Source organism: Odocoileus virginianus, chromosome 17 (assembly GCF_023699985.2).
Source record: "Odocoileus virginianus isolate 20LAN1187 ecotype Illinois chromosome 17, Ovbor_1.2, whole genome shotgun sequence".
NCBI classification, from domain to species: domain Eukaryota; kingdom Metazoa; phylum Chordata; class Mammalia; order Artiodactyla; family Cervidae; genus Odocoileus; species Odocoileus virginianus.
Window position 1 is genome coordinate 12,391,207 of NC_069690.1, and position 22,950 is coordinate 12,414,156.

The 22,950-nt window shown below is 39.5% G+C and overlaps 1 protein-coding gene across 2 annotated transcripts in view; it reads left to right on the forward strand.

The window, feature by feature from the left end:
• AATF (apoptosis antagonizing transcription factor) overlaps positions 1 to 22,950 on the forward strand; it is a 102,179-nt gene that overhangs the window by 64,417 nt on the left and 14,812 nt on the right. The window contains exons 9-12 of one of the 2 annotated variants that reach the window (XM_020890056.2): positions 994 to 1,061; positions 2,995 to 3,075; positions 12,060 to 12,131; positions 12,229 to 12,321. In XM_020890056.2, coding sequence (XP_020745715.2) covers positions 994 to 1,061; positions 2,995 to 3,075; positions 12,060 to 12,131; positions 12,229 to 12,232 — 225 coding nt within the window. In that variant the 3' untranslated portion in view covers positions 12,233 to 12,321. Of the gene's footprint in view, positions 1 to 993; positions 1,062 to 2,994; positions 3,076 to 12,059; positions 12,132 to 12,228; positions 12,322 to 22,950 lie in introns of those variants that run through there. The other variant, XM_020890055.2, reaches the window with a different exon arrangement.

Consider the following 22,950-nt stretch of genomic DNA (forward strand, 5'->3'; position numbering starts at 1 on the left):
TTTTAAATCTATTGCTTCTCCTGGCCAAGAGTTTTTAAGATCCAATGCAAATTCTTTAGTGTTGTGTGAGAGCTAGAGAAGTAGACGTAGCTTACACTCGGGGGACTAACCAGGATTAAGAGGAGAGTTGGAGAGTGGTTTAGTTCCCATGGAGTTAGTTGTGTGCGATGAGAGACTGGCTGTCTGGGTTGTGTTCAGAGAAGAACTTTCTTTAGGTTCCCTCTTAAAATTAATGTGTAAATGTGTTGGTGTCATATATGGTTGGGCTTCCCAGAAGGCTCAGTGGTACAGAATCTGCCTGCAATGCCGGAAATGCAGGTTTGATCCTGGGTCGGGAAGATCCCCTCGAGTATTCAGAAGATCCAGTATTCTTACCTGGAAAATCCAATGGACAGAAGAGCCTGGTGGGCTACAGTCTGTGGGGTCGCAAGAGTCAGATCTGAGCACTGCATCGCAGACGGCATGGTTAAGACATTTATTCGTAAGCATGGTAGAGTATCAGGTATGGAAAGCAAGAGCAGAAAGGCCACAGTTCTAATTACCTCCAGCAAAAGCTTTTTGCCTAAGAAGACCGTCCTGACTGCTGGGGTTATAGGTCAGAAGTTAAACACGTACCATTATCCTGTGGATGAGAAGCCAATGCATTTTCCTTTTCACCACCCAGCCCTTCCCACCTGACCTTTTAAAGATTCTCCATTGATATCAATGAGGAGGACAAAAATCATCATAAAAAGAACGAAGGGGATGTTGCACACTCATTGATCTGTTTGGGATGAACTGCAGGACAATAAGTCTTCCGAATGGACTTCTGCCCCCAGTTACTGTGAGAGCCGCCTTTTTGAAGATACATAAACACGAAAGGGTTACTGGGGGTTCGGTCGCGCTCTTGCCACTGGGCTGCCCCTTATTGATCGCGGTTTCAGAGCTGTCGCTGTGCCGTTCAGAGCTCCTCCTGTGCCCTTTGACAGTCACTTGCTTTCCTTTCTCCTGTAGCTCCTCCGAGAACTCATAGAACGGAAGACCAGCTCCTTGGACCCCAATGATCAGGTGGCCATGGGAAGGTAACTTGGATATGGCTTTCTGTTCATACAGGCAGCCCGTGTAATAGTTTCTCCATCTGAGTCCCCTTAATTCTGCTTCCAAGGCAACAACTCGTTCTATAATTATGAAAGCTGGGAGTTCCTCGGTGGCCTAGTGGTTAGGATTCCAGGCTTCCTCTGCCTTGGCAAGGGCTCAGTTTCTTATTGGGGGACTGAGATCCTGTGAGCTGTGTGACGTGGCCAGCAAAAAAAAAGTTAAGCATGGTAACGAGAGCTAGACAGACAAAGTGATGGAAATTGTTTCTTCTGCATTGCCATAACTGCCATTTGAATAAGAGATTACCAATACCTACCTGTAAGTGTTTATTTTAAGGTGTTTCATAAAGTCCATTTTAAGCTCTTTGCATTGCAATTACATCTGTATCAGTCTCTGATCAGTGGATAAAAACATGTGCTGTCAGCTGTCGGGACCTGGCTCTGGGCATAGCCGGTTCCTCGCTCTGTAAGTCTGCTCTCATTGAGACCTCTGCCCCTTCAGTGAAAGCTGCCGCACAGTTAGACGTGGAACTCACAGTTAGACGCAGCACTGCCCAGATGTCAGGGTAGGATGGAAAACAGTAAAGGAAGACCCTTGTGCGTACGCTTTGTCCTGTGGTTAGAAAACAAAAAGGACATTTAAAGTGCCACCTAATGAATAGTGTACATTTAAATAGCCATGAGCTGTAACTTGCAAGAGCATAAATGGAAACCAAAGCTGCAGGTGTCAGAATGGAGTTCTGGGGAAGAGCAGCATTCTGAGAGATCACAAGGAAAAATTTGTGCTGATGAAATAATTTTATGTGAGTAAAACCTTTGAATTTTAGGATAGGATGTTAATATTTTGTATATCACTGGTATGCTATAGAGAACTGTTCACTATAAATTTAATGTGATCGAGCAAATTGCATTTAAGTGGTGATTATATTGTACATCTATCTGACTTTACAATAAAATAGATTATGGTAATTAAGATTATATTAAGATTACAGTAATTGGATTTCCCTAGATTTTTTTTTTTTTTTTTGATGTTGAACTTTCATTATATGAGTCAGGTAAGATGACTAGCTGCTGCCGTTTCTCCGTTTTCCCCCCACATTTGTTCATATAAGCAATTTATGAAGATTTTCTTAGCCCAGTATCCTTTATTTGAAAAACGAATTTCTGTTAATTTAAAATGACTTGCTGAATATACGAATCTTGTTTGGATCCTGATTCAAACAAACCAACTGTAAAATTGAGATAATCTGGAAAATTCAAAGACTGAATATTTGATAGTTAAATTTTTTTAGGTGTGACAGTGGTATTGAGATTATTTGGGGGCTCTTGGTATTGAGATTATTTTGGGGGGGAGGGGGGAAGCCCTTTCCCTTTTAGCAACAGATTCTGAAATAATGTAGCCGAAATGAAAATTAAATAAAATGACTATAAAGCTAGTATTACTAGCAGATAATTCTTAACACTTAGAAAAAATGGAAAGCACAAGGAAAAGCACCTGGGTATTAACAATGGGAAAATTAGATTTAAAGAATTCACATGTTCAAACCAAACAGCAGGTGCATTATTAGTCATAGGATAGTCTGTGCAACTAAACATCAACAGCAAACCCAAGGAGCTACACTCAGTTTGACGAGTTTCCCTGCAGACTGGTAGATTTAGTGCTTGTCACAGTAACTCCACATGCTAAGGAGCATTGTTCACCAAATCTGTGGAGAATTTCCCAGCTGCCATTTGTTTTTTCACCATTGCACAGATCCTCTTCAATCGATAAGTCGCTTTGGCCCCAGTCTCTCTTGAGGAGCTTGGTGTAGGTTGAATGATTTCTTTATGCAGTGTTGTTAGTGAGAAAAATTCCGATTTGTTAACACGTGTAACTATTTCTGTTGATGATGCATAACGTCACTTGTGAATTTTCCAGGCAGTGGCTTGCAATCCAGAAGCTAAGAAGCAAAATCCACAAGAAAGTAGATAGAAAAGCCAGCAAAGGAAGGAAACTTCGGTGAGTTACTTTTTAGAATAAATGTTAACATTGTGTGTTATTACTTCTTTTCCATGTTGGCTATGACATTTTTTCTATTTCTTCTAATGATTCTGTTTTTAAGGAGCAGAAAAATCACTAGAGCGATACTTGAGACTTTTTTGAGATTCAGTTTTTCTTACTCTGAAATGGAAAGATAGTGTCAGTTACTTTCTGTTCTACTGCTGTGAATGAATAGGTTGAATAATATTTGTATTTCCCTGAAAGAGACATAATTAAAAAGGAAGATAAGAGAGTTGAAATTGCCTTAGTTTTGAAAAATGATTTCCTTATTACAATGTAAAAATTGTACCTTGGAGTCTTATTTGGCAGAATTATGTTGGTCCATTTTCATGATGCCATGCATGTACCTAGTATGCTAAAAAGATAAAAAGTGGAGGCTTCCAGAGATTGTTAACACTGTGCTTAAATGAGATGAGGAGTGTAACTTTTATGAGAATACAGAAACCTATCTGAGTGTAGGAGAGTTCTCAAATTTGTGAGCCCTGTAAAGTCTTAAAAAGAATGGAAACAAAGAAGGAACCAGAGTAGAAGTGACATTGCTGTGCTTTCAGACTGAGATTCCTTGTGACTATTTTTATATATTATATCACTCACACAAGGCCTCAGTGTCAAAGAAACTACTGGTAATTCAAGTGCACATTGGGAAAAAACATCTTAAACTCATTGTGTTAGGCCAGTTTTAGGCAGATAGCTAATCCCACATTTTTGTTAGAGCCTGCCTGTCATTAAAATTATTTCTGGACAAATGTGGATCTATCTCATTTTTAAGTACCTTCAAAGAAGCAGATTCCACTACTTTAATTAACCTGTTTTAGTATTTAACAGAACTCATCAGTTCAGTTCAGTTCATTCACTCAGTCGTGTCCGATTCTCTGCAACCCCATGAATCGCAGCACTCCAGGCTTCCCTGTCCATCACCAGCTCCCAGAGTTTACTCAAACCCATGTCCATGAGTCAGTGATGCCATCCAGTCATCTCATCCTCTGTCGTCCCCTTCTCCTCCTGCCCCCAACCCCTCCCAGAATCAGGGTCTTTTCCAATGAGTCAACTCTTCGCATGTGGTGGCCAAAGTATTGGAGTTTCAGCTTCAACATCATTCCTTCCAGTGAACACCCAGGACTGATCTCCTTTAAGGAAATGTTTATTTTCCTTTAAGTTTGCAGAAGTGCATAGTAGCTTTTCATTGTCTTTTGACTGAAAGTCACTTTTCTCAAATCTCATGTTAAATTGTTATAATTTGTTTAACTTTTTTTCATGTGCTGAAGTTTCCAAACCTTTCTGCTTCCCCCACCTTTGTTTTCAATGTGCTGGTTGAGAGCATGGACTCAAGCGCCAGACTCCCTAAGTCTGAATCCCACCTTTGACACCAGTTAGTAGTTACCCTGAGCAAGACCCTTAAACCCTCTGTTCTAGTTTCTTTATTTGTAAGAAAGGGGTTGATAATAGTACCAGACTTGTAGGGTTGCTATGGGGATTAAATGTGTACATGTATGTACAGCTTTTAGACTAGCACCAGGAACATAGCATGGAGAAGGGAATGGCAGCCCACTCCAGTATTCTTGTCTGGAGAATTCCATGGACAGTGGAGCCTGGCAGGCTGCAGTCCATGGGGTCACAAAGAGTTGGACACGACTTGAGTGACTAACACAGTACAACAATGAGGGCATAGCAAGCACTATATGAGTGTTTTTGCCATTATTCCTATCATTGTTACTGCTGTTGTTATCCCAAGACTGGATCAGTCTCCTACTGGAATGTTCGTTTACTTGCTTACTCACTTACATGCCTCATTGGTACCTGTCTCTTCTGTACCCCCATCCCTGGTAGGATTTAAAGAAGAATGTTACTACTAGTACTTTATAATTGATCAGGCTGAATAAGTACCTGTTCTTTAATTCTGAGATTAGACTTTTCTCCAATACTGCATTTTTTAAATTGTAACTTTGAAAAAGACATATACTCTATGTTATCACTTTCATGTGGAATCTAAGAAATAAAACAAATGAATGTACATGACAAAACAGAAACAGGCTCACAGAGAGAACAAATTAGTGGCTACCAGTGGGGAGAAGGAGGGGTGAGATGGGGATTAAAAGACAAACTACTGTATACAAAGTAAAATGGCAGCAAGGATAAATTTAACAGCACAGGGAAATATAGCCATTATTTTATTGTGATTACTCTAAATGGAATATAATCTATAAAATATTGAATCACTATGTTGTGTATCTGAAACTAATACAGTATTGTAGATCAACTATACTTCTGGTTAATTAATTAATAGCTCTGTGAGGCTTTAAATGTTCTCTCGAGGGAGGAGCCCAGTATTTGAGTCAGGAGACTGGCTCTGACTGGCTATATGATGTTGGTTGCTCTTTATTCTCTGAGCCTCACTTGACTCATTTAATAAGTGGAGATACTAATCCGTGTGTGTGTGTGTGTGTGTGTGTGTGTTTGAGAGAGAGAGAGAGAGAGTCAGTCAGTTGTGTCCAACTCTCTGTGATCCCGTGGACTGTAGCTCTCCAGGCTCCTCTGTCCATGGAATTCTCCGGGCAAGAATACTGAAGTGGGTCGTCATGCCCTTCTCCAGGGGATCTTCCTGATCCAGGGATCAAACCTGGGTCTCCCGCATTGCAGGCAGATTCTTTACTTACTGTCTGAGCCACCAAGGAAGCCTGATTTGGTTTGAGGGATGGATTTGATTTGAGGATTCAAATAATGTGTCTATGTCTGGCACATAATAAACATTTGAAAGTGTTAGATTCTTTGATTTCTCTTGTGTTTACCTGTTGGCATTGCTGTTGCAAATATATGCTCTTCGAAAAGAATTGAAAAGAGCAAAAGATGTCTTTTCTACATTATTGTATTTTTGTGAGTTTTAAAGCTGCTAGGGCAAATATCTATAATCATGTGTCCCTTGAGGGCAAGAATTGTGCTGATTTTTTCAAGTTAGTTCCGACTTTATTGCCTATTGTAGTGCCTCACAGACATGTTTTTGGATGATTGTGACAGTAAAATTAACCCGCTTATCAAGTAAGACTTTCTGTGAGATACAGCATTGACACTTCACACTGACCAGACTAGGAAGAGTTAGCCTATGGAAAGGCCAAAAAGAATAATGTTTTTCAAAGAGACTCAGATGTATAGAACAGACTTGTGGACTCTGGGAGAAGGCGAGGGTGGGATGTTTTAAGAGAACAGCATTGAAACATGTATATTATCTAGGGTGAAACAGATCACCAGCCCAGGTTGGGTGCATGAGACAAGTGCTCGGGCCTGGTGCACTGGGAAGACCCAGAGGGATCGGGTGGAGGGGGGACCGGGATGGGGAATACATGTAAATCCATGGCTAATTCATTTCAATGTATGACAAAAACTACTGCAATGATGTAAAGTAATTAGCCTCCAACTAATAAAAATAAATGGAAAAAAAAATAAAAGAAAAAAAATAAAAATAAAAAAGAATAATGTTTTTCAAAACACAGGCTTGCAAATATCCCTGTCTGTTTTGGGAACCAAAGTTCATTTGTTTTGGCAGAGCCTTGAAGTAAATATGGGGGAATAACAGGAGATGAGACTGTGTGAATAAGTGGGTGCTAAATCGTTGTCATGCTCAAAACTTGGACTTTTATTCTGTTGACTGTAGCAAGTCATTGAAAAACAAGGAGGCCTGAACACCTGTCAGAGATTGGAGTGCATCACAACTAGCTGCACTATGGGGTCCTAGATTGGATCCTGGAAAAAACAAAGGACAGTAGGACAAAAAATGGGGGACATTTGAATAAGGTCTATGGTTTAGTTAATTGTATTATACAGATGTTAATTTCCTTATTTTGATAATTACATTTGTATAAGTTGTTACCATTCGAGGAAGCTAGGTGAAAGGCGTACATGAACTCTGCACTATTTTTGTAACTTTCACACAAGTCTACAGTTATAGCACAGCGCAAGAAGCAAACAGAAAAGTACTAAATAAGGTCACATGCTTTGAATCGTGTTGCCGTTTCATCACCCGTGTTCATTGAGGCCCTCTTTGTGACCATGAATGTGTGGGATGTGGTCAGAATCAGTGATGTTGATATATAGCAATAACAACAACTAACATTTATATAACTCTCTGTCGGGCACTACAGAGCAGCTTACGTGCAGAAGTGGAAAAGACACAACCTCCAATGCTAAAATGTTCAGGTTTGAAATCTGGCTCTTGCACTTACTGGCCTTGAGACCCCTTGGGCAAGTCACTTAACATCTCTCTCTGCTTCAGTTTCCTCATCTGTCAAGCCAGTATGATAATAGAAGGCACTTCCCATAGGACTGTCATGCAGATTGAAATTAGCTAACTCATGTAAAGTATTTAAGATAAATGACTCACCCACTGTTACAGAGCTAGTAATCATGAACATAGATTTAAGCTAACTGGTCTGATTCCAGAGTCCATACTTCTGACCTGTGGCTCTTGAGTTGTTTCTCTGGCCAGGACTTATCAGGCACCGAAATGATATCTAGGCTACATTAGAACTCTGCCGTGAAGGATTTAGCAAAGGGCCTAGGCAAGATGAGAATGGGTTTAGTTGCTCAATCGTGTCCGACTCTTGTGACCCCATGGACTGTAGCCCACGAGGCTCCTCTGTCCATGGGATTCTCCAGGCAAGACTACTGGAGTGGGTTGCCATTTTCTTCTCCAGGATAGATGAGAATACATGTCGTAAATAACTTCCTTAAATTAGACCCCCAGAAGAGCTGGTGGTGTGCCAGCTGTCATCACTGGTACTAGGTTCCACCAGTGGGCAGGCTTTCCTGTTTGTTTGTGGTAGGATTGGAGAAAAAAAAAATATCACTGCAAAGATGAACACTGCCTTGTGGAAACATTAATTTCAGTGATAACAGGTCAGTGGCATCAGCCTGGTAAGATTGGGTGTTAACAGTTTGCTGGTTGGATGCTAGAAAATAACTTAAAAAAAAAAAAAGAAATATGCTGGTTTGGGGAAATAATTATAATTATTAATTACCAGTATTTTACTCAGCATTATCTATAAGTGGATTTGATCCTGATTTAAGCAGAATCTTAATGTAAATGAATTAAACTCAGGCCTTTAATAATGAAATGTCATACTGTGTTTTGTGTTTGTCTGTTCTTCTGCAACAAAATTGTATTTATCTCTTCATAGTATGGTTGGTAATTTTAACACTAAAACATGCATCCATCCTCAGTAGCACTGAGATGAGGTAAAAATGCATTGTATTAAATCATCTTTAATCTGATTACTACTTAAAAGCCTGTCCTTCATCATGCAGTTAATAGTTATTGAATATATTGTATTAAAGTGTAAAGGTATGCCACAGAGCAGTGCCATCCAGTAAAAAGTATCTTTACATGTATAATTTTTTAAATTTTTATTTCTAATTGGAAGATAATTGCTTTGCAGTGTTGTGTTGGTTTCTTCCGTGTAACAGGATGAGTCAGCTCTCAGCATACACATAGTTATACTCCTCCCATCCCACCCCTCCAGGTCATCACAGAGCACCAGGCTGAGCTCCTCTGGGATGCAGTGACTTTCCTCTGGCTCTCTGTTTCACACATTGTGGTGTGTATGTTTCAGTGCTGCTCTCTCAACTTGTCCACCCTCTCCTTCCCCAGCTGTGTCCACAGTCCATTCTCTTAAGGCTGTGACTCTTATTCCAGTGCCCTGCAGATAGGTTCATCAGTTACATGTGTAATTTTAAATGTTCTAGTAGCTGCAATTAAAAAGGGGGGAAAAAAGGAAATAAGTATATTTAAGTAATAATACATTTCATTTAGCCCAATATATAGCTAATATTATTTAACAATTTATTGTTTTAAAATTATTAGTGATGTATTTTACATTTTTTCCTCTGATGTTTTCAAAGTCTGGTGCACATTTCCAGTGTTCAGTAACTCACATGTGACCAGTGACTCTTGGACCAGACAACGCAACTATTGGGTATAGTTCATTGCCTTTGTCTAGACAGTGAATTAAACCTGTCTTTGGACATAGCCAAGAATAGTTTTCATTTTTTTCAGATGAAAAATGAAGTTTGGTGAAGCCTAAAAGACATTAAAAGAATCTGCCTACAATGTGGGAGACATGGGTTCGATCCCTAGGTTGGGAAGATCCCCTGGAGGAGGGCATGGCAGCCTAGAATGGATAAGCAGCAAGGTCCTACTGTATAGCACAGGGAACTGTATTCAATACCCTGTGATAAACCATTATGGAAAAGTATATGGAAAAAAAAAGTGTGTGTGTGTGTGTGTGTGTATATCAGTTCAGTTCAGTCACTCAGTCTTGTCCAGCTCTTTGTGACCCCTTGGACTGTAGCATGCCAGGCTTCCCTACCCATTACCAGCTCCAGGAGTTTGCTTAGACTCATGTCCATCAAGTCGGTGATGCCATCCAACCATCTCACCCTCTGTCATCCCCTTCTCCTGCTTTCAATTTTTCCCAGCATCAGGTCTTTTCCAGTGAGTCAGTTCTTCGCCTCAGGTGGCCAAAGAATTGGAGCCCCAGCTTCAGCATCAGTCCTTCCAATGAATATTCAGGACTGATTTCCTTTGGTTTGATCTGATCTCCTTGCAGTCCAAGGGACTCTCAAGAGTCTTTTCCAACACCACAGTTCAAAAGCATCAATTCTTTGATGCTCAACTTTCTTTATGGTCCAACTCTCATGTCCATACATGACTACTGCAAAAACTATAGCTTTGACTAGACGGACCTTTGTTGGCAAGGTAATGTCTCTGCTTTTTAATATGCTGACTAGGTTGGTAGTAGCTTTGCTTTCAAGAAGCAAGCGCCTTTTAATTTCATGGCTGCAGTCACCATCAGCAGTGATTATGGAGCCCAAGAAAATAGTCTGTCACTGTTTCCATTGTTTCCCCATCTATTTGCCATGAAGTAACGGGTCAGGATGCCATGATCTTCATTTTTTGAATGTGGAGTTTTAAGCCAGCTTTTTCACGCTCCTCTTTCACCTTCATCAAGAGACTCTTCAGTTACTCTTCCCTTTCTGCCATACGGGTGGTGTCATCTGCATATCTGAAGTTACTGATATTTCTCTCAGCAATCTTGATTCTATCTTGTGCTTCATCCAGCCCAGCATTTCGCATGATGTACTCTGCATATAAGTTAAATACACACATATGTATATATATATATATATATATATATACACTTAATTACTTTGCTATACAGCAGAAATTAGCAAAACTTTGTAAATCAATTATGCTTCAATAAAATAAAGTATCTTCACTTTAGCACTGTTTATAATGCTCTTTTAAGAGGGAAGACTGTAAGACTGTATAAATGCTTATCAGTAGGAGATTTAGTAGATTACAATATATTGATGCAACAGAATATTCTGGAACTATGAAAAAGAATACAATATGACATAGTGGAAAAAAGCATAATGCATGAGCATGTGAAAAATATATTGTTTATATTTGTCTTATATATGGAGAATGCTATAGGCAAACTTAATTTTAATTAACAATGATTATTTCCAGAGATTACAGGGGACTTGTCAGTTCTTTCTGTATTTCTGAATTTGTAATTATATATTACTTTTTATAATTAGGAGATAATGGGCATAAAGAAAGTATGATGAACAGAAATTTTGTTTTTGCATCTTATAAGAAGTGAAGAATTAGAAACAATATGACTGTTCAGAAATATGAAAATGCATTTATAGTACTTCTTGGAGTTTTGTATACAGCTGTGGAGATACAATGCTAAGTGAAAGAAAAGGATATGAAATTATGTTGTGTGGATTACTATGTAAAATGAACATAATTAACCAAAATGCTAATGATATTAATAAATATTAATAACAGCCCTTCTGCAGATAAAAGAATATCTATGCATTTTTTGTGTGCTTAGTTGGTTTGTTTTCCAAATTTTCTGTAATAGATTTATGCTTTTTTCTATTACTCCTGTAATGGGAAAAAACTCATCACTGTTAATCTTTAAAATTCATTTGTTAAAAGATTGAAATTCAGGAGGCTTGGCTATTTGGTGGTAGAGAATCAAATTATTTGATGTGTGTAAAAATGCTTTTTAAATGGTAAAACATTACATGTATGTTATATCATTTTTGTGTGGATAGTGTTTTGCACCAGAGAGGGTTTTTTTTTTGTTAGAATTTTATAATATGACATGTCCTGCAGCCTCTTCTTTTATGAATAGAAAGGGATATCTTCTTTGAATTCTCTTAGCTATAATAATTTGGTCTGTGTAAGGTCAAATATTTATTCAGCCTTCTTCACCAGAGGATCTCAAAGCACTTCATATAAAACTACCTCTTTTTTTCTACTGGTGGGAGATGGAATTGACATAACTTCAGTTTTTATAACACCTTGACTGAAGATGTAGGGAGTGGACTCCGTATGTGCTCAGTTGTATGCCTTAGTTTAAGAAGGGCAAAAGGAAAGATCTGGTGAAACTGGTGAATGAAGGTGATTCTGGAAGCCTTTTCTGACCCAGGGAACCAGTGCTAGTGAATGATGAGGTGTTCCATTTGGATGGTATGCCACTGCCTCTGCTCCTGACTGAAAAATGATTAGGATACATGCAGAGAAGGGGACAGTGGGGTAATCTGGTCCTCACCATCTCTTGTCTGGAGTGATGTTTAAGGCTTAGTGTATTGCTTCAGGGCACAGATGTGTGCCCCCTTTTTTGGCCATTATATAATGGAGTTGTGTAGAACTACTGTCATTTACAATGTGCTTTTATCAGACTTTTCTCCTATAGCATTGAGGAAAAAGGGTTTTTATGGTTATGTGTGGCACATGCCTAGAAATTGTTCCCTGTTCCACTCTGGAGCCAGATGTTCTTGTGATCATCTGGAGTTTGTTACCTCATAGCATGTGTTTCCTTTTCTAGGTTAATAGTCACTAATGCTGCTGCCTGTTTCTTTCCTACTTTATTTAGGTTTCATGTGCTTAGCAAGCTGCTGAGCTTCATGGCACCTATTGACCATACCACAATGAATGATGACGCCAGGTGAGTAATAGATTAATTATCTGTCTCAAATGGCTTCATGACAGCCCAGTATTGACCTGTTCTAAAGCCTGTGGCCCTCTCCGTTTCTCCTTATCAGTTAACCATTTGTCAGCAGCATCATTGCAAGGGTCCTTGTCACATCTCTTCACTCCCATACTGTAAAACCAAAACAAAATCTTTGTAAATCTCAGTGCTGCCTCTGTGTGGTTTTTTGTTTATGCTGTTTTGTTTTTGACATTAGCCACCTGCTTTGGACATCTGAGCTCTTCTCTAGATAGATGGGTTAAGACGGTGCACACACACTTGCTTCATGTGTTTGGGGTTTTATGTATATGTTCTCCTTTTTAAAATGGGTGGAGGAAAAAAAAATGGGTGTAGAGATTGCTCTGGGGATGTGCATTATGTTGTGTTTGTTCAGGGTACTGTTGAGGATTTGGGGGTTTTTTTGAGTATTTTTTACAAAAGAAGTACACGCTCACTTTGCAAAATGGAAATGTGTACACAGAAAATGTATACTCATATAGTTCAGAGATAATTAAAGAATTATCCATTTTTAAAAGAATCATTCCTTCTATATTTATTGGCATTCTACAACATAATATTTTTATAATATTACTTATCTAGCCATGTCTCCTATTATTTACATTCATTTATATCAATATGGACTCATGCTTTCCTATTTTATTCAGTTAGAATCCGTTGCTGTCATTATTTATTTTGGTTTAAAATTGTCTCAGATTAATAGAAGTCCCTTCAAACTGGTTTCATCCTTTTGAGATATCCCCACTTATTCATTGAGTACTTCTTACTTTCCACCACAACAAGGTATTCTAGGCTCATCTCACATTTTCCCTTTTCAAATCCTGGAATCAGTCTTTCTCCAAGGAATGCCGGCTGTTTTTAATGGAGTGTGATTTTTTTTTTTTTTTGGAGTGTGATTTTTAGAAACCAAGTTCTGGGTGCTGAGATGCTCATTGTTCTAGGCATCATTGTTTCTAGGTTCTCTCAGTGTGTGGAGATAGGACATGTGTGTATACACACATACACATACATATGCACAGGATATTATCACGTTTAACATCTGAGGATATTTCCTTTCAGTCTTTATGGGTTCCCTTTTAGTATATTCTTATTTTTCTTTTTATGTACTTAAAATTATATTCTACTCTTGTGATCTTTTTGTTTAAATATTTTGCATACTCTGACCGTTCAGTTCAGTTCAGTTCAGTCACTCAGTCGTATCCCACTCTTTGCAACCCCATGAACCACAGCATGCCAGGGAATCATTCAAAAATTTAAGTGACTATGTAATATCTATTTTAGCCATTTACTAATTCTTGGAAATTTAAATTGTTTTAAATTATCATTGTTGTAATGCTGTGATAGACATTTTAAAACATAAATCTTTACCAAGTGATATTATTGGTCATAATGTAGGCACATGTGGATTTTGCCAGCTTTATCCCTCAAGCTATACTTAGCCTTTTTATTTGAGAGTATTTAGTTTACTACTAAACTCCATCAGCTTTCCTCCCCTTGAAAAGTAGTAGATATGCAGGTTTAGTTGAACACAATGATGATTAATTTTTTTGTTTGCTTTTGTTCTGATTACAAAACAGCTTATGGATGATTCCGAGTGCATTTATGCCCACATCTTTGTGACTTCCTGTGCTTGCCTGTCAATGCTTGTATCTAGCTGGTTTTGCTTGTTTTGTTTTAGGGTTGTTGTTTTTTTTCATTTATTTCTTGATCTAGTCTGTTTTTAAAAATAATAGAGTTAAATGCATGCTTCTGAGAGTGTCTTTCAGGATGACATGAAAAAATTACTTCAACAGGAAAGGAAAATCAGGTTCTTATAAAGGAAAACAAGCCCATTCAGGTAACACTATTATTCCAAACATAAAGTGAAAGCTATTTTAAATATTGGTGGCATCTTTTGAATACAGTTCAACTACATCATTTAGAAATGAATTGTCATTCCTAGTTGGGATTTTTCTTGAGTCATCGGATACTCTGTTTTCCAGAATCTAATTTATTTACTCATAATTTTTGAGGGCCTACTATATTCTAGATGTAAAGATAACTTGAAGGTGACTTTATTATTAAGGGTTATGTTGGGCTTGATATGTAAGAAACAGAACCTGACCGCAGAGGCATAAGCAAACAGGAGTTTATTTTTCTGACAGAATAATTCTGGAGGAGGCAGGTAATTACTGGCAGTGTTTCTCCCTTCTCAGCATCTCTTGGTTTTTCCCCTGTGGTCCCAAAGTGGCTGCTGCAGCTTTAGCCATCAAGCATGCATTTCGGGTAGGAAGAAGAGGAGAGGAGTGGTGTCAGCCACATTGATCTTCTTTTATCAGAACAGTAAAAGCTTCTCAGAAAGACCTCTAAAGACTTCTCACATCTCGTTGGCCGGAACTCTGTTATGTTGCCACTTCAGTAGAGCAGGTGAGAGAGGAGGGCACAGGAATGTGTTTGCTGGGCAACAGTCATGTGGCATTTGGAGCTTTTAGGAAAAAGAAGCTGCCCCTTGTGGAGGTTGCTAATTATCAGCATTGGTCTCAGCTGGTTTAACCACTGTATAACAAGAAGTTAAATAGAGGTCTTAGAGCTGGAAGACCTAGTACACTCCCTCTGCACGGTTTCCTGAGGACACTGAGGCTGACATAGAGGCTGATGCTCATGCTCCGTAGTCGGAATAGGCCAGGCTAACTGCAGGCCAAGTAAGTTGGCATTAGCTCTTTCTGCTTCTAATATCAAATCTTCCAGAGCTAGCCAGTAGTGTTACTTTATCTTAGGAGGAAGGCCTATTTTGTCTTTGTTTAGATAATTCCATAAATGGAAATAATCTAGTATGTACTATTTGGTTTCCCACTTTGTATATAACACAAAGTGTTGAGAAATGGAAAACTTTCTTTTCAGTATCAGTGCATACTACTTTTCCCTAGGTGAATAATTTTGGTTTTGCTAAATTATAGATATGCCTTTTTTTTTTTTTTAATGGTATCTAGATTAGTTGAAGGTAAGCCTCTGGGAAAATCCAACCCATTTTTACAGTTGTATCTATGGTAGAGTACAGCAGAGTTACAGATATATCATTCTTGGTGCACATGTATGAATAGAGAATATTTAATGATTTTGAGGTAGAGAAAGGCTTTGTAAGCACGACACCAAGGCCAGAAGCCACAGAGAAAGGTATTGGTAGATCTGACTACATGAATCAATTAAAAAAGATATCAAAAACAAAGTTATAAGTATATGAAAAGTTATAAAGAAAAAGTTCAGTGTAACGTGATTTAACCATGTAATAATGCTGTGTAAAGAGTTTTTACAGATCTCTTAAGAATATCCCAATAAAAATAGTGGGTGAAGCATGTCAACACTCAAACGTAGAAATTGTAAAAGAAAAATTGCAAATGGCCAAAAGAAAGATTGTTGATCTTATTAATCAAAGAAATGCAAATTAAAAGAATGACATTTCATTTTTTCTTATTAAATTGGAAAGCATTAGAAGATTGATAATTCCTCATGTTGATGGTGGAAGCAGACACTTTGATATACTGTTGTTAAGTATGATTGGCAAAATCACTCTGGAGGGGTATTTGGCAACACTTTAAAAAATTTTAAATGTAAATATATCTGTTGACCCAGAAAAATCCACTTCTAGCAATTAACCTAAGAAAATAGCAAGTTGGCAAATATTTTTGTATAGAGGCTTTACAGCAACATTGTTTAAATGCAGAAAAAAATTTAAAAATGCAAATGACCATCAATAGGGAGCTAGTTAAAATGAATCACAGAAAAGAATTCAGTGAAGTTATAAGCAACTATTAACATAATGTTTAGTGTAATAAGTAGACTACAAAATACTGTGTTATAATCCTACTTTTGAGTAAATAGACATGTGTGATCAAAAAAGAGTGATGCCTTTAAAAATATGCTATTATGGAAATATCTCCAGATTATTTTGTTAACTAGAAAAAAAAAGAGGTTTTTGTAATTTCCATTTATGTTTTAAAAGTAAAAATTAAGCAGCTATATACGTACAAATATGTGAATATATATGTTACAGAACTTAAATTGATAATATTTAAAATACCTATGGGGAAAGAACTCAGATGAGGAATGGGCAAAGGGGGATTTTCAGTGTTTTATTTTTCATGCTTCTGTTTTGCTTTAATCTCCTGCCGTGAGAATGAGACTCAGCAGTTGTGGCTCCCAGGCTCTAGAGCTTGGGCTCAGTAGTTGTGGCACGTGGACTTAGTTGCTCCGTTGTGTTTGGGATCTTCCTGGACCAGGGATCAAACCCTGTCGTCTGCACTGGTATGCAGATTCTTGACCACTGAGCTACCAGGGAAGACCATAACAAGTTTTCTAGCCCTTTTGATAGAGGCCGCTCTACCTGTGGTTCCTACCACACCCAGATCTGGAGAGAGAAGCCTTTCTCTTCTTTAGTTGTTTCTTGGGTCCAGTTTATCACCTCACACATTTGCCTGAGTTAGATTAATACCCAGTATTAATAAAGAGAGGAGAAGGAGAGAATCCAAGTGCTGTTACTTGGCCTTGAATCCTCCATGTCATTTGTCCACTCTGAGCTCAAAAAATCTGCCCTTGGTGGAACTGAACTGAATTGAGCCTGGAGCATAGCTCTCATTAAGGGAGAGAATGCAGAGAGCTTTAACACAGAGTATTAGAATATTCTTAGTGAAGGAAAATTACTATCTGTAAAAGGACCTTAACAAAGGTAGTGAGCGGCATCTTCATTTTATTTCACCTGTGGTGCAGTCTATGTAGTGTTATCTATTTAGGTAATTTCTGCTAATACATATTCTTTTCTCATGCTAGGTGATTTACTCTTCAAGCAGTCTACTTTAAAAAAAAAAAAAAAAACCAACTTTTAAGGTGTGGAGCAGCCCAGTTTGCTCCTGTATTACCAGATTTCCATTTGGGGGCATCATCTAGGTAAACCTTGCATACTGATTCAAATGACTTTATATGCCCTCAGGTTTCCCTTATTAGTGAAAGTCTCAGGTAACCACTGACACTTCATACCACCCCATTAGGAGGGAAGCAGGAGGTTTATATTGCAGGCCTGATGAACACTCCTGGTACTGAGGGGAAAGAAGAGAAACCCCACTTTGCCCCTGTGTCACAAGTCTGCATGCAAGCGAGGAGGTTACCATGAGTCTAAAAATGATCGCTGGCGTTGCTGGACCCTCGGGTGCTCTTGGCATGGGCAGTGCTGCTCCCGTGTACCCTTCACACTCACCTTTATGAGGAGGGCAAAGTAACATGCAATGCTGAAGCGATGGAGTTAATCCACGGGCTGAGGAGGACAAAGGCTTTGTCACCTTGCTGGCAGAGAATTCCTCTAAGTGTAGTGTCGCCACCCCAGGAACAGGCCAGTATGTTACTTGCATGATTTACAGGATTGCTGTTCACCTCACTGACTGTTGAAGTTCTTCCACGCTTACCAAACTTATCAAGGATATTTTAGAACCAGCCTACACTACATGGTGGCAAGCCCTGGAGTGCTGTTAGACCAGAGGGAGGGAGGGCAAAGCGAAAATTCAGGTGACCCTTTATTATGGTTCTAACGAAATGAAGAATTTGTCAGTTGTGGAAATAATCATCTGAGTTTTTGTCTGTATTTTTGAAAGAACCTCCAAGTCAGACTTTTTTCTTTAATACATCTTTTATTTATTTTGGCTTCACTGCCTGTTAGTTATGGCATGCAGGATCTGGAATCTTCCAGCTGAGGCATGCCAACTCTTAGTTGTGGTGTGTGAGAACCAGTTTCCTGCCCACAGGTTGAACCCAGGCCCCCTCCATCAGGAGCGTGGAGTCTTAGCCACTGGGCCCGCAGGGAAACCCCTGAAGCAGACTTTTATTTATTTATTTTTGGCTGTGCTGGGTCTTCACTTGCTGCTCAGGCTCCCCCACCCCCCCCGCCCCCCGCCCCCAGTAGGGGAGAGCGGGGCTACTCTCGCTCTCTGTAATTGCAGTGCGTGGGCTTTGGGGCTCACAGGTTTCAGCAGTTGCAGCACCGGGGTTCAGTAGTTGCAGCTCCTGGGCTCTACAGTGCAGGCTCAGTAGTTGGGGCCCACAGGCTTAGTTGCTCCATGGCATGTGGGATCTTCCTGGACTAGGGATTGAACCCATGTCTCCTGCATTGGCAGGCAGATTCTTTACCACTGAGCCACCAGGGAAGTACCCCGAGGCAGACTTTTAAAGAAGTTTGTTCTTCATTTGCCATGTTGATGAAGGTCAGACGGTAAAATGCTGGTGTGACAAGTAGGAGAAGTAAATTCCGAGTCAGACTCTGAGACAGGTCATGATGTGTTCCTCCGAGCTGGCCACGGCCCCAGCTCTGGGAAGGGGGCTCATGGGAACTGCTTGCTCTGTCACTGTGGGTTTTCTTGTCAGCACAGAACCAGGCCAAGCAGCAGCAGTCAGCTTGGTGTACCCCTAAGAAAAGTGGTGTTTTCCTTGCATTTAACTGCAGCTTGAGAGAACAGTTATTAGCTAAATCCAGTTTTGGTACTGTCCATGAAAAGGGTTAGGTTCTTGTATTTTCCTAAGAAGCTTTCTTTCTTGTTACAAAAATGATAGCAATCTCTCAACATTTTGTAGGTACTCCATCCCTTTGCGAAGAACTTAAATTCTCAATAGGAACAGCAAGAACTTTCATTTTGGCCCCCTTTCTCTCCTTCCCAGTCAAAAACCACTTTTCCCCACTCCTTCTAGAAAGCTCCTGGCTTTAGAAAGAACAAGGAGAGAATCCTTTAATGATAACCACTAAGCACCAAATACATTATTGTTTTACATCTGAAGTTTTAGAAACGTACAAATGTGATCCAGCCTTGTAAAGTGCTTTGTCAACATCACTGCCACGTTTTTCTTGAGGTGCCTCCGTATAATAGAATTTGTGCAGGCAATTTATCTTCTTGCGCCATTTTTGTGTGTGGCTCTGCACCCTGAGTATGGGCATATCGTATCCATGGCATTCTTGTTGCCCTAATTGGTAACCCAGAAGTTACTTAGACCATTTTTGATTCCCCATTACCTACTTTACCCCCCCCCCCGTACACACTTTTTATTAGACATAATGCACTGAATAATGGTGAAATATTTCGATGAAGTTAGCTCAGCGTTTGAGAGCACATTGTCTAATATCCCCAGAAATACCCTCCACAGAGCACTTTTCGTTGCTGAAAATCTTGCCAGCAAAAATGGTTAAGATACAGATGTTTTCTCTGAGGCTTCTTATCTCCTAAAAAGACACAGGTTGTTCTGACAGGTGAAACAAGCCCGCACAAATATGCAACACTGATCTAATCAGCGGGAACGCTTGCACGGGCCCTGCCTCTCCCCAGCGTCATTAAAAGCTCCCATTACTCTTTTATTAGAGGCTCCCTCTCTTCCTTATCAGATTACAGAATGAACATAACTCATGGCAGTGATTTGATCTCTTGTTAAAGAGGATTACAGCTTTGCATTAACTCGGATTGACACAGTTTATAATTCACTTGTTGATACTCGGGTGGGCGGCATCCCATGTTTGACACCCCCCAGCAGGGCCAAGGGGCAAGGGCTTTCATATATCATCATTAAAGACGGCATCCAGCCCGGAGCGAGGGGGCCTGAGGCCTTCCTTCTCCAGAAAGGACAGAAGGGACATTCTCAAGTTCAAACCTGACACTTGGGCCAGAGTTTTAAAAACAACTGAAAGGAAGGCAGTGCTCTTGTTTCCTCTGTATCTCCTGAATCGCTAGTGTTCAGTCTATGCACAGTTCTAGAGAATTTGCATTCTCAAATGGAAGCCCTGGCTGCAAGCAGATTCTACAGAGAGAGAGAGAGAAGCACACTTTCTAGGAGATTGTATGTGCTGAACCGATTAAATATTTCCTCAAAACAGGATTTCTTGACTATAGTTCTCATTTCTGCAGGCAAATTCCCACCATTTCTTTAAAAGACTGTGAATCTTATTGTTTTTTCCCAAAGAGATGTTTCATGTGCATTAAAGTGAGTATAGATGTTTCTCTTAAGGAACTATTATTTTTAAGTTTTTGTGTTCTATTATTATCGTCTTGTAAAAACGTGATATCGTATAGATGCTGTGTTAGTCACAGTGAAGTAACATGCAGGTAGGCAGGCAACAGCTCATGTTTTTCGCCTGAATTTAGGTGAGTTGTCCCTACACACTGTGAGTACATTTCCCACAGAGCCACTGAGCCTCCTGAGCAGCTTGGGTGGCCAAGATGCGCATCATCTCGATTTTTAAGTGTGTTCATCCTTTGCTCTGATTTGTCCACCCTAAGTCTGCCACCCTGTCTCTGATTGGCAGTGAGATGACATAGAATGATAACTTCATATTCCACCTATTATTACTATTTTTTTTGGTCAAGCATCGCCGCTTGCAGGATCTTAGTTCCCCAACCAGGGATTGAACCTGGGCCCTGGCAGTGGAAGCCCAGATTCCTAACCACCAGGCCACCAGGGAGCTCCCTCATATTCCACTTGTTGAATGTTTACTGTATCTCAGACGCTGTACTAAGCTCTTTACATATATTTTCATCCAGTCCTTATAAGAAACCACTGAAGTGGTTGACATTATCTACATTCTGTGATAAGAATACTGAGGCATAGAACAATCAAGTAATTTGCCCAAGATAGCCAAGTTCTGAGCAGAGCTGGTTTCTGCATCTGGGAATGTGGCTCCTGACCCCTGCCCCTGTTCCCGAGACATCAGAAAGCTTTTAGAAATATGTGAGAGCGGTGTGCTAAAGGGCAGCTTGCTCCTCGCCCCCAACCCCACCACCAGCACACATACACAGAGCCTTTCTCTTCATTAAAAACTGGTTCAGATTAAAATGACTTTTTTCTTTCTGCTATAGTAAAGATGCTTTCTTTTTAAAGAAATGTATTTACTTATGGCGCGCTGGGCCTCCCTTGCTGTGCGCGGGCTTCTCACGTGGTACTTTCTCTAGTGCAGAAGCTGTCACGTGTGTGATGCAGCACAGGCTGTAGGCACGTGGGCTTCAGTAGCTCTGAAGCATATGCTTCAGAGTGCCTGACCAGAGATTGAATCCATGTCCCCTGCATTGGCAGGTGAATTCCTAACCTCTGGACCACCAGGGAAATCCCTAAAGATGCTTTCTGTATGGGAAGATTTTGCCTGTCAAGCCATTCACATTTTAGTGTAGATCACTGAATTTCCAGGCCTGTTCTTATGGTCACCCCGTTCTTTAATTACAAAGACCCTAAGCTTCATAATTGGCTTTGAAACCTGGTCCAGTGTATTCAGTCCTTTTGCTCTGACAGTTCTCTTTCTTCTGGTTTCAGGTGCCTGTCACCTACTTTCCTTAGAGACTGTATTTTTCCCCTGTATTAAAAACAAGACATGCTTATGGAAGAAAATTTGGAATAATATAGGAAGGACAAAGGAAAATTCATGTTATCTGCCACTGGGAAGATAATATTATTAATATGTTAATACATACATTAATATAGTAATAATATATTATTAATACTTATTATCTTGCAGAATTTTTTGTGTATATATTTTATAAAGATCTATTTGTATGTTTGAATCCTTTTTATTTTTTTTTTCATTTATTTTTATTAGTTGGAGGCTAATTACTTTGCAATATTGTAGTGGTTTTTGCCATACATTGACATGAATCAGCCGTGGATTTACATGTGTTCCCCATCCTGATCCCCCCTCCCGCCTCCCTCTCCATCCCATCCCTCTGGGTCTTCCCAGTGCACCAGCCCTGAGCACTTGTCTCATGCATCCAACCTGGGCTGGTGATCTGTTTCACCCTTGATAGTATACTTGTTTCAGTGCTGTTCTCTCAGAACATCCCACCCTCGCCTTCTCCCACAGAGTCCAAAGTCTGTTCTGTACATCTGTGTCTCTTTTTCTGTTTTGCATATAGGGTTATCATTACCATCTTTTTAAATTCCATATATATGCATTAGTATATGGTATTGGTCTTTATCTTTCTGGCTTACTTCACTCTGTATAATGGGCTCCAGTTTCATCCATCTTATTAGAACTGTGAATCCCTTCTTTTTAAAAAATTTTATTTATCTGGCTATGCCAGGTCTTAGTTGCAGCATGTGGGATCTAGTTCCCTGACCAGGGATTGAACCCAGGTCTCCTGCATTGGGAGAGTGGAGCTTTACCCACTGGACCACCAGGGAAGTCCCTGAATCCCTTTTCCCAGTTAACTATTATAAGCATTTTAATGGCATATGTTTTTTAAAGGCATCTTAAATAACCTTATAATATTCTATTATGGGGTATTTATTCTTGGACATTGAGGTTATTTCTGATTGTTTTTATTTCTCTTTAGGGTAATGCTGCAGTGAGCATATTGATATAGTAACCCATGTTCTAAGGTTTGCTTGTATCTTCAGAATAGCTTCTGAAGAGTAGCAGGGTAATTTCTGGACCAAAGGCATAAACGTTTAAAAAATTTTTAATTGAAGGATAGTTTATTTTCAGTTTTCTGGTGTATAGTAAAATGATTCATCCATATTTTCTAATGGTTCATAATGGGTTGTACTAATTTCTATCCCCAGTACCCCCCTCCTGAGGTTCATGTCATTTACAACTTTGCTGATATGAGAGTTCATTGCAGTGACACTTTACTGAGGCCCTGCATGGCACTAGGCACTGGGCTAAGTATCTAATGTTTATTTTCTCATTTAATAATAACCTTGAAGATTATGTATGTTTGTTAATCATTTGTATTTCTGTTTTTAATCCTTTGTACATTTTTTCCCCTTGGGTTTAATTTTTCTCTGCAGT